Source organism: Mesoplodon densirostris, chromosome 3 (assembly GCF_025265405.1).
Source record: "Mesoplodon densirostris isolate mMesDen1 chromosome 3, mMesDen1 primary haplotype, whole genome shotgun sequence".
Classification (NCBI taxonomy): Eukaryota; Metazoa; Chordata; class Mammalia; order Artiodactyla; family Ziphiidae; genus Mesoplodon; species Mesoplodon densirostris.
Window position 1 is genome coordinate 137191309 of NC_082663.1, and position 12850 is coordinate 137204158.

Genomic DNA, 12850 nt, shown 5'->3' on the forward strand with positions numbered 1-12850 from the left:
TCTAAAGAATAAAATATTTACTTGGGTAAATAATTAAAAGACTTCTTACTCCCCTAAACAAATAAAAACGCCAAAACATATTTATGTGATTTATTTAAGAGAAACATTTTTGCCCAATTCAAGAACTGACTTAAATGTGATACGGGACGTTAAAAAACGGAATTTTTCTGCTGTTAGAAAAAGCATTATTAACCAATTAAGTGCAGTATTTTTAATTTGAGGGCAAGAAAGCAGAGGATCAAAGGAGCGAAGACATTTTATAGATACTTGCAAGGTAAGAAATAGAAGACTTTTACACAGGTACAATGAAGGAGTTATGAGATCTCAGTATAGTTCAAATATAAACAAACTTAGATATGGTTGGGGGGCAGTTAGAGAACCCCAATATGCAGCTGCTAAGTATACGTGGCCCTGGCCTGTCTGTGTATATACAAAATGACAAGGGACTGTCAGTGTTCACAGAAGACAGAACGAGTCCAAAGGAACATCCTGTGAAAGAAAGCTCTTATTTTCTGTGTTTCAAGCACCTACCTAGTGATCTGTTTTAGGAAAACCATATTATTACATTAAAAATAAACACGGCCGGGCTTCCCGGGTGGCGCAGTGGTTGAGAGTCCGCCTGCCGATGCAGGGGACACGGGTTCATGCCCCGGTCTGGGAAGATCCCACATGCCGCGGAGTGGCTGGGCCCGTGAGCCACGGCCGCTGAGCCTGCGCGTCCGGAGCCTGTGCTCCGCAACGGGAGAGGCCACAACAGTGAGAGGCCCGCGTACCGCAAAAATAAATAAATAAATAAATAAATAAATAAAATAAACATGAGAGATGAATGTTCTAGCTGTTCTTAAATATGTTAGGAACAATACAGTGATAGGCCTAGATGAAAAACTGATGGTATTGTCAGTTACCTTTTTCTACGTCAAATTAACGCGGTGCTTAATTAAGGGAAGAGACTCAGGATGGACTAACCTGTAGCTCTATTTTTGGCCAAAAATAGAACTAAACTGGTTTTGAATTAGGAGGATGAATCTCTTCATCAAACTTTTTTTTTTAATGCTCTACATGGTAAGTTACAGAAATCCTTTTTTCTTCTTAGAATGGGAACCCCAAGAGGAAAGGGCATATATCTATTTTATTCTCTGTATGTCAACTCAAAGTTTGGTCATTCAATAATGCTTAATGGTTAAAATCATATTCTTGAAACACAAAAGTAAAAAACAGAAAGATTCCTAAGATCTACAGGAGCCAAAACGAGTATTACATATATCTCAATATTGTATGTATTCAAAATAGCATTTTTGTCTTCGGTATTTCAATGATTCTTAAAATACACCCAAGAAGCTAAACTGATGCTTAGGTGCCAGTCTGTCTTTGATACTCACTGTATCTGAATCCTCCAACACTGTCTGAGGAAACCCCAACATATTTGTCTTTGTTCTTCTTTGCTTTCTTTCGCTCTTCACGAAGCCTGTCATCATCCTGGGCAAATTCAACCAATTCTTTCACCTTCTGGCGAATATTTATACCTTGATCCTTGCCATGCTCATCTGTGAGGATGGTAAGGGAGAAACAAAACCTTAAGAATTCAGTTAATATGTATCAAACTCTTTAACACACACAAAAAAGACATGAAAATTTCAACACAAGAAACCAACTTCAATATTTTACAGTGAATAAAAAGAGGCAAATGACTGAATTTTGTCATTTCCTCATCAAATCCTAAGTCTTGAGATGCAATTCTGGCTTATAAGAGAGTGCAAAGATGAACTAAAAAGGACCACAGATAACGGTTCTATGCAAAATCAATTAAAGATCCACTAAAAAGGATTACTAACAATAACCATACAAAATGGGCTAATATCCAAAAATGTTATTTTATTTTTCTATGGTATTTTAACAAAACAAAACAAAACGTACATTTTAATGACTGAAAAGCACCCAAACGCCTTCATCTCCCCAATACAAGTTTGGAAACACTAATTACCAGGATTTAGTGTAGCTGAAAAACTGAATTTTTAAAGTGCTTTCAACTGGGGTATGCTACAAAATGAAACGTGGTTCATTCTGTATCCTCTTTCACATTCAAAACACACTCTGGCCTTGCTGCCTTTGCACAGTAAATATTATTTGGTGGGAGGAAAAAAAAAACCCAGCTTCAAACAGATGTGTGTGTTTTGGAGCTCTAACCTTTTCTTCCCATATGATTAAAGCTATTCCTTTATGGACACCACAGGGGACCAGTCTCCAGTGCATATTTTAATATAAACCCGAACACTCATGTTGTGTTGGTTCTGTTGTTATTAGCCAGTATTTTCTGCAAGTTCTTGTCTTCACTAATTAATACTCTAGGGCCCCGCGTCTTGAATTCTGCACTCGTCACACAACCAGCAACAGTCACATTCTAATTAGAGCAGAGAAGCTTCTAAGCTGGTTCAGGTGACTGACAACTCCAACTACTGTTTTAATTTGCTTATAAGGTTTTTCCATTGCTCACCTACAAAGTGGTAATTTTCCAGGGATCGCAAATCATAAATGTGTTCTCTGGCACTTGTAACAACACGCTCTGATCCATTCCTTATGAGGTAAGCTAGGAGCAGCAATGACTGTAAAAATACAAAGCACCAAATGAGATTTAATGAAATAAATTCTGGTAGAGCTCTGGTAAATGGCTAAAAAAAAAAAAATTCTAACATTAGCAAATAAATAATCTTTGTGTGTGTATGTGTGTGTGGGTTCTTTACCTTACATTAGACTTTAAAAGTACCTTTAAAAACTCATATTATCAATTTAAAGTTCCTCTTATACCAAGCGTACTAAATAATTATAAACTGTCCACTGGATACACGGGGCTTCCCTGGTGGCGCAGTGGTTGAGAGTCCGCCTGCCGATGCAGGGGACGCGGGATCGTGCCCGGTCCGGGAGGATCCCACATGCTGCGTGGAGCGGCTGGGCCCATGAGCCATGGCCGCTGAGCCTGCGCATCCAGAGCCTGTGCTCCGCAACGGGAGAGGCCACAGCAGTGAGAGGCCCGCGTACCACAAAAAAAAAAAAAAAAAAAAAAAAAAAAGATTAAAAAAAAACTTTGATGTTAAATATCTGAATGTATGATATAAATGAACACTAAGCTTTTAGAAAGCTGGTTCAGTTTTAGTGTTAGAAACATCAGTTTAAAGAGAACAAGTATTTGGTAATTATATGACCTCACAGCATTTTTCCCAGGTAAAATTTAATTTGGGCGGTTTATGATGTAGCTTGTGTTTAAAAAACTTGCTTCTTGTTTTGGAAAATATAGATATTTTCTGCTAAAAACGTGATTTATGCTGACACGTAAAAAAAAAAAAAGAATCAAAGGGAAAAAAAAACTTGCTGCCAGCAAATATGAGAAAAGAATGTTTACGGGATTTCTTTTTGAGGTGATGAAAATGTTCTGGTTTAGACATTAGTAACTACTCCACAACTTTGTGAATGCACTAAAAACCAATGAATTATGAATTATGAACTTAACTTTGTTTGGAACAAACCTCACATAAAGATGATTAGATCTATGAAAATCTAGTTAGGTTGAAGAAATTGAGGGGGAAAAAACCCTCATTCTACCAGGAATTTATTCATTAAAAAAGTAGTTTACCCAAGAATTATTAAAACAAACAAAAAGCTCTAATTTAAAAAAATTAATTTATAGAAATTTAAACTATTTCATCACTACTACTGTATAAGCTAAAGGAATGACAGTGGATGTTTTCAGAGACAAACAACATCAAAAACATGGAACTAAATAAAGCATTGATTTTCAGTACTGAAAGCCAGAAACGTTGCTTTCAAAGTTTCAAATATAAATATAATAACACCATTTTGGAAAGCACAGAAAAACTTTCTGAGCAGCAAGAAAATATCGTGGGGATGGAAGAACAGATTACTATCTTGTTTTAGAATTCTACATTATATGATGAGATCAGTATTAAATGAATCTAACAAAAGAGTACATACTTGCAAATTTTAAAATGTTAGAATTTTAACGCTTTAGAATCTCCTGTTATACTTAAATTTAACATATTTTTGGTGCACAATACTGTAATAATACTGGCAAATTTTTATGTAGAGATGACAAAGCATATTAGAGGGTGGTTTTCATCTTAATTGCTCATACACTAAACATGCATACTACTATAGATTCATTACTTTCGATATGCACAAATATATGAAGAGTTGTTTATGGTGACTAGAAAACAGAACACAAACAGCAAATCTACTACTTTTACCTGTTTTAGAATATTCTATTCTAGGATTCAACATCCTTCATAATCACTTATATACACCTTAAAACTTCAAGCATTTGTCTTCAACGTGTCAAATAATAAATACAGACGAAAACCCATACCTTATAAACTCTTCTCCAATTTTTTTTGTTGTCTTTTAACATTCGTGACCAAAGCATGTTCATAAGTTCTGGAAATTGTTCGTACATAAATGTAGCCCTGAAAAAAGAATAATTTTCCTTAAGAGTTTGCAGTGTGTTAATTCTGACAGTAGATGGCAGGCTTGTTCTGTGTTTTCCTAAAGAGCTTTAAAAAATTAATAAGCTTAATTCAAAAAAATTTAGATATGCTTCCTTAAAAATGTCTTTCTTATATTTTATACAATATCAAGCACATTCATAAGTCCCACTAATTAATATCATATTTTACAAGCCCTTCATTCACTGGCATAATCGTCCAGATGTTCAACAGGGAAATATTTTCCTAGCTTTAAGTCATTTTATATGCATTTGTCAAAATTTTAACAAAGTTTGTCTAAACTTCATTGAAAAAGAAAAATTTTGTTTTACTTTTCTGAGCTAATATCTAAGGGGAATGGATCCTCTGTAAAATTTCCCCCATTAATATCTGAATGATTATATGCAAAATTTATATCTGGCAGCTAAACAGTTTAAAACTGAAAGCAAATTTCACATTTCTAGGTGAAGATAGTTGCATTCTTTCTGCACTGCTGAGTCAAATTATCACTTACTTGGCAATCTCTCCCATGAGTTGCCCAGAAGGTCCCCAAGGATCATCATTCGTTGCTTCTCGAACCTTAGACTCTATCTCTGAATAATTCATAACCACATTGGTGCTGCAGAGAAAAAAAATGCATGCACATACGCACAAAGATTAGCATCAAAACTGAGAAACACATGAAAACTTAATAATGACACTACTGGGTGTCCTAATGAGATACCTCTACAAGGTGGGAAAGAAAACATCTTTTGTGCACAAGCTACCCTGAGGACACTATATAACACATTTAAGTTATCTTTAAGAAGATTTTACTATTCCATTAGGCTTCAAGAATACAGATGAGAGATTACATTAGAGCTGGCATAAGTCCAGTAAAAAATGGCTTTAGGTCAAATTAAAAAGGAAATTGAACATGCTACAGTCTATTATAAAGCTAAGTTGTCATTTTGCTGACCAGACCTGGTTTACATGCAGTCTTAGGTTTCCTGTTCACAGAAATTCTTTAAATTAATGAGCAAAATTATATAAAAGCTAAATGTTATTTATACAGTATAAAAAAGCAATGAAAAATCAAAGATAACAGTCTAAAGATGTTTAGAACCAGTATGAACATGTAACTGTAGTCCTTGTCTTTTTTCACTTACTGTACCACATGTGTTTTCTGTCACTGTGTAGTCACTGTAACCCTCAGTGTTTTTTTTCTTAATTAATTAATTTATATTTTGGCTGCACTGCACAGCATGTGGGGTCTTAGTTCCCCAACCGGGGACCGAACCCGTGCCCCTGCGGTGGTAGAAGCGTGCGTGGAGTCTTAACCACTGGACCGCCAGGGAAGTCCCAGCCCTCATTTCTAATGGCTACATAATATTCCATCTGGAGACTGTATGATAATGTATTTAACTTTCACTTAAGACTTCACCAGTGGTCAAGAACATGGATTCTAGGAGTCAGAAAGATATGACTCCAATTAACTTGGTGATCTTTGGCAAAATTATTTTTTGGGTTGGCCAAAAAGTTCGTTTGTATTTTTCCCCATAAGATCTTACAGAAAAACCTGAACGAACTTTTTGGCCAACCCAATACTTCTCTTAATGTTTCCTCAAATGTAAAATGGGAACAAGGAAGCATACTACTACTATCTCAAAGGGTAACATATCAAATGATACACAATGGTACAGTGTCTGACATATATAGGAAGTGCTCAATAAAAGTGAGCTATTATTATTAGAGATAATATCACCTATTAGAATTTTAAAATATCAATATTAAGTAATATTTTTATAAGAAAGAACTAACTTTGAAATAAATACCTTACAATTAAGATATGAGATGGCAAAATGTGTGGTTGTTAAAAAAGAATTTCTCATGCTTATATGGATTGAACAATTCAAAGACATTCTGAGGAATACATACTGCGGAAATGTGACATATTATAGTAGTACTCATTGGACATGTAACACTCCAATTATTACTGAACAATTGTTATAACAGATGCCTGTAAATATGGTAATTCAAATCTTCCACTTAAAATTGAGCTTTAGAAATAGCGAAAAAATAAGAATTTGGTAATAACTCTTATTAGTTATATCTACCCCACTTTTGCTGTATGGTTTTTCAGTCATCAAAAAGTTGTTTTAGGGCTTCCCTGGTGGCACAGTGGTTGAGAGTCCGCCTGCCGATGCAGGGGACATGGGTTCGTGCCTCGGTCCAGGAAGATCCCACATGCCGCGGAGCGGCTGGGTCCGTGAGCCATGGCCGCTGAGCCTGCGCGTCTGGAGCCTGTGCTCCGCAACGGGAGAGGCCACAACAGTGAGAGGCCCACGTACCGCACAAAAAAAAAAAAAAAAAAAAAAAAAGAGTTGTTTTAAATAAGTAAGGTTTGGGGCCTCCCTGGTGGCGCAAGTGGTTAAGAGTCCGCCTGCCGATGCAGGGGATACGGGTTCGTGCCCCGGTCTGGGAGGATCCCATATGCCGCGGAGCGGCTGGGCCCGTGAGCCATGGCCGCTGGGCCTGCGCATCCGGAGCCTGTGCTCCGCAACGGGAGAGGCCACAACAGTGAGAGGCCCACATACCGCAAAAATAAAAAAAAATAATAATAATAAAAAAAAATAAGTAAGGTTTGATTATAATTGGCAATCGAATCTCTCAAATATAAATTTCAAATTTATTACAAATACTTCAATTAATAAACAGTTCAAATTTTAAAGGAACCATTATGCATATAAATGACTTGACAAATCACAGAATAAATATGGCTTCTAGATTTACATTCAGAATACTGTTCTATTAAGGTAGAAAAGCGAAATCCTATTACTTTCTTTCTCCTAAAATACCAACTGTTTGATAACAAATACAAATTATTGCCATGGCACTAAAATAAATCCCTGGTCTCCACTGCCTCCTTCAAATTTTAAGACTATTAATGAATGGATTTTTATAAAACCCATAATCATTCTATTAACAAAAATTTTATATATAAATATAAATAAATAGTAACTTTAAAAAATAATTTTGCTAACAACTGAACCAAAATAAAATTAAGGTGGCCAATGACACATTTGCAATTTAAGATGCCACAAAATAATGGATTTCAAAATGCTGTTGTTTATCTTACTGGCTGAAGAATGCACAGCTTAGGCAGTTAAAAGTGCAGCTGTGGGAATGAACAATAGCAATTAGGATTATAATTCATTCAAGCATTTCATGACCAAGAATGCACTTGAAATTGTTTGCACTGTTTAATTTGTTGGAGAACAAGATGAAGAGTTAATCCCTAGGCCATGTACATGAAATATTTTTACTAGAGCCTTCATAAATGCTGTAGCTTTCCAAACACTACTTTCCTTGTTCAAGCTACAAAAACCCATGGGTCGAATGAGAAAGGTCCTGTTTTCCCTAACCCTTCGCAAAATTCTTAGCTGAAGGCCTATATGTGTTTGAGTGCTGTGTGTTTAAGAGGAAGAGGTGGCAGAGAGCCAATAGCTTAAGAATCTCCTTATTTCCTTGGTTGAGAAACAATGGGAACTATGTAAAAGGACAACTTGCCATTAGAACACACAACATAAAATATAAAATGCCAACAACATGGAAAAATATGGCAACAATAGTAACAAAAAGTAACAAAGTTAGAACACCTCCACGGAGAGTATCAGGCTGTATTTTAAAACCATTTTCTAACAATACCGCTGCTTTCCAGAAACTGGAACGCTCAAGATGAGATCCGATGGCATAAAGAATTCCAAAACAAAGTATTTTTAAGCTGCACTTAATTCAGAAACAAATATAAACTAAAACAAAACAACACTGTATAGTTTGGCCTTATTCCAGGTCATTTAAAAATAACTGTTTCTAAAAAGGTAGAAATGGCATTTTGATCCTTCCTTTCCCATGTTTTCTATTGCCCTCAATCCACACCCTACCCATAATTCCAGTGCCCTTTTTAAGAAAGGAAAATAACTCCTCCCCTCTCCCCCAAAAAAGAAAAGTTAAAAAAAAAGTTATGTCCAGATGTGAAAGGAAAAAACATCCACCTTATTAATTCCTAAAACTTCTTATGATTGACACAAATGTTTTAAGAATGGATAATTCAGACACTAGAGGGGGATCTCTCATCAGTTTTTTAAAACACACAAAATTCAGACAAAGGTCAAGGATCTGTTCTGCAAACAAAATTAAAGGAAATTACCAGGGAGTGAACAGAGTGAGGAACATAAGAAGCTGCTCATGTTCTGAAGATTTTTACCTTAAAGTAATATTGAACCACTGCTTTTTTTTTAAGGATAAAATCCACAATTAAAATCAAACCACAGTGTTTTCACACACTTCACATGTGCTCCTCATAGCACCCCAGCAACAGGCAGGTAGGACAGGACTAAGAGTCCCCAAAGAGAGTACTTAACTCTGCACTACCCAGCACTACTCACTCAGTTGGATTTTTAATGCTAACTACTAAAAGTTACCATCCTCAAGTCCTGTACACATGCTTCTATGGCTATATGAACACAGCCAATATTCAACTAAGTCAAGGGTTGATTATTCAATTTGTTAATGATTAGTGTTCATTTGGGCCCTCCTCTTTATTCCCTATTTTCTGCTTATTTCACTGGTCACTACTGATAAATATCAAGTTATTTTTACTCGGTAACAGTTTGGGTCCAGGTTTTAGAGGCAAAATTTGTTGAAAGTAAAAGCTAAAATGGAGCTTTACCTATAGATGGTCAGTCATTCTTCTAATCTGCATTAAGAATAATCAGTATAATGACTGACAAGAAAAAACTTGAATAGTCTTATGGTATTTTTTCCTGCCAAAAGTTCAAGAATACGCTTTGCTAAAACAAAACGACAGACCAGGAGAAAAGGTAAAGTACAGGTATAATCCAGTCTTAACTGCTAACAAAGGAATACGAAAATTGAAACAGATTTAGTAAGAAGCCTTTTTTCTAGCCTGCCTTTTAAATTTTACTTCTTTCTAAACAAAATGGAATCAAATGGGTCTGTATTTTTAATATGGTTTCTTCTTTTTGTTTTAAAGTTATTATAAAGACTTTAATCATTCCGAGCTCAGGAAAAAATATTCAGCAGTATTTTCTATTAGACGGTTAAACTTGTGTTTTTTCGTACGAACATCCACACTTACAAACACAAGAGAGTCAGAAAAACAGAGGCAGCAAGAGACAGAGACAAATACAGCATTCAAAGTAATGGCTTTAAATAATGTATTTTTTTTTCTTCAAACTGTGTTTTCTTTTTTCCTATATTTTCCAAAATCTCCCCTATGAACATTATATTGTAACCAAGAGAAAAGTATTAAAATGCCATTAAGAATACAAATGGAGTACTATATCATCATTAGCAACATTTTAACTATTTATAGGCAAATAAGCATCATGGTAGACCAAATTAGTATTATTTGTACTTCCAATGTCTTGTTATCAGGCTAGTAAGTGTAGCAAACTAGTAACTAAAATATATGTATACAAACTAAAATATGTATACCAAATGCTATGTGTGTAAAACCACAGGGACAACTTAGGTACCTAATATTGAAATTAATGCGATTAAAAAAAAAACTGTATTAGGGAAGAATAATTCCCAACATTAAAATCTATACTTAAAAGTAACCTCTTGATCTTAATGCCACAGACTTCAGAAGATACTTTTACGATATAGGTAAAACTCCCTCTAAAAATATCACTCTTTAAGAAACTTTTTAAAAACAATAAAACACCCTTAAAATGAACACTGAAAAAGACAGTTTTCTCAGGTAACAAATTACTTATGCCAGGAAAATCTGTTCCTTTTTTAAAATATTTCTAACCAAAAGAGCAGAGAAACAGTTTTAAGAATACTTGCTCTAAAAGCTAGATAATGGACCATGTAACATTCATTTTTCATCAGGGGATGATGGTCTTCACCACATTACCCTTATTTGCAAGCTGAACATTTACAGGTTCAATACTCATATTGCTACCCATCCAAAAAAAAAAAGCTCTTTCTTGATCTGAAAATGAAACACAAAGCAATGAATTATGTCTTAACACAAGCAATGGTTCAGTAGAAGAATTAATGTTGCTAAAGCAGATGTTATTATCATATTTGATTATACAGTAACATAGTTATATAGCTACAGTGCTAAAACAAGGAAAAAACTATAGTACTCCATCTGTATCATAAGAAGAAAATAATGAAATATTGATAAGTACAGAAGAAACAAATAACAAACCTGATGCTTGCCACTTTCTAGTGCTACCACACTGCCATTACTAGCAAAAGCCCCCCTACCAAAAAATAAATAATTTAAAAATTTGAGTGAGGAGAGAGGGAAAAATATTTAATAGCATCTCCTTAGTAGAGAACTTTAAATAAACTTACACTCAGGATCACATGACTAGTAAATAGCAATAGATGTCCAAATTTTGTTAGGTTTTCTAATTCTAATTAAATGTAGCCCATTTTCTATTATGCCATAATGCTCTAAAATCAGAGAATTAGTAGTATCATCTGAGCTAAAAGTCTACTAATTAATATATAAGATGACATCACAAATTGTGCTACTAAAAGAACTAAATGCTGAATTAATGTTTAAAAAGATATATTCTCGGTCATGGAAATTACATTTTCTTTGGTTCTAGTAAAATTAAAAACAAACTATCCAGTGGAAAAGAAGGAAACCAATGTACCCCTCTTAAACATACATATTCTTAAAAGCAAGGTGAAGAAAACAGTTTAAATAGGAAAGAACTGAAATTAAAGACATCTAAAATCTGAGGCTGTCAACCATTCTTCTGCAGTAACAAGATTTCAGAAAAGAATAACCTGCTTACTTAAAAAAAAATACCCTATTTCAATCCACTTATAGGTATGTAGTATGCTCATGTGCATATTATTTATGACTTCACCTATTTACACGGAGGACTGTGCTGGATTATGTACCTTCTGTTTTCCTCTTCACTTTTCAAGAGGGAACATTAAAATGCTAAATACTACAATATTTAATTGCTACTTTTAAAAATAATCAGCAAGAGTATGCACTGAAATATTATACCTCTTCCTTTAGCTATCACAGTAAAAAAAAAAATTAAACCCAAATAAATATTAAAGAGCAATCTGCTGCCAGGTTTTATTGAGGGAGGAAGGGGGTCCCACAGTCCTTTTTAAAGCTTCTAAGTTTTCAAATAATTCTAGATACTTAAAGATCCAGTTATAAAGATCGTACTATAACTAGATACCTAATACATTTTAAAAACATGGCACAGACAGAAAAACTAAGTCCAAACTCAAGCAGCCTGCCTATATGACATTAAAACCACAGAAAATGTATTAATGTTCAAAACACCATTTTAATTGTTCCCTCCCCACATATTATTATGAAAAGTACTCCTAACTGACATAACTATTTTTGAAATTCTAATTGTTTTAAGTTGTAAGAAAATTAAGGACTATATACTCTTAATCAAAAGCTATTCTCACATCAATTCTACTACCAAATTCTTTGATCCATTCTCAGTGATGCTGGCCTTCAATTTCAATAAATAGTTCAGACCAGTATTATCATGGGGTGGAGAAATGAACTATAGAATTTTAATCACCTGTGATGTTTTACTATTACTGAACACTGTTGATAGATATGGCTCAATATTCTCGTAATCTTAACTCAAAATTTTACACTGCATTTGTACTACTTACAGATAAAGTGGAAAGATAAATTCTACAAAACTGTTTTCTATAAAAGTATTTTTCATTCTGCGGGGGGCAAAGCAAACAGAGAGCAAAATAAACACTAAACACTACTCTGCAGGTAGAAGAAACTATAATAAACCCCTAACATTCTTGAAAGATGAGCTGAAGACCTTTGTGTATCTTTAAAACTGTGAAAATAAAAATGTTAATGTAGACTCCTGACAGTCTCCCAGATTCAATCAAAAATTAAAGTATCCTGTGCATATTATACTTCCTTAACACAGGGTAACCAATATTTAGATTCACTAAATTTTATTTCTTAGGTGAGAAACTTTTGCATGGCAGAACATTTTCCATAAATTTCTTTTACTGATTCCATATGGATTTGATTGTGTCATCAGTCCAAGGTATGACCAAACCCTTAACTGTGTTCCTCTTTAAATACGCGTAAAACTTCTATTTTCTGCCTGTGAATCATCATTTCTTAGGCTCTGCCACATTCAATACCAGTACCAGAGGCTGGCTTTCTTTTGAGTCGTTTTTCACACACAAAAAGTTAAGGTGTTACCACAGCCCCAGAACTGGAGCACAACAGGGCTGAGCTGCAAGGTGGATGCCAGTGACTGGCTTATTAGCTAAGTGACTAGTTCCCATACTGCAAGTCAGATTTGGATCAT

General features: G+C 34.7%; 1 protein-coding gene across 2 annotated transcripts in view; it reads right to left on the bottom strand.

The window, feature by feature from the left end:
• CLINT1 (clathrin interactor 1) overlaps nucleotides 1–12850 on the bottom strand; it is a 67777-nt gene that overhangs the window by 24779 nt on the left and 30148 nt on the right. For both annotated transcript variants that reach the window (XM_060093730.1, XM_060093729.1), the window contains exons 2-5: nucleotides 5005–5109; nucleotides 4376–4472; nucleotides 2492–2600; nucleotides 1380–1544 (exon numbers count right to left, since the gene is read on the bottom strand). In XM_060093730.1, the coding sequence (XP_059949713.1) occupies nucleotides 1380–1544; nucleotides 2492–2600; nucleotides 4376–4472; nucleotides 5005–5109 (476 nt within the window). The remainder of the gene's footprint in view (nucleotides 1–1379; nucleotides 1545–2491; nucleotides 2601–4375; nucleotides 4473–5004; nucleotides 5110–12850) is intronic.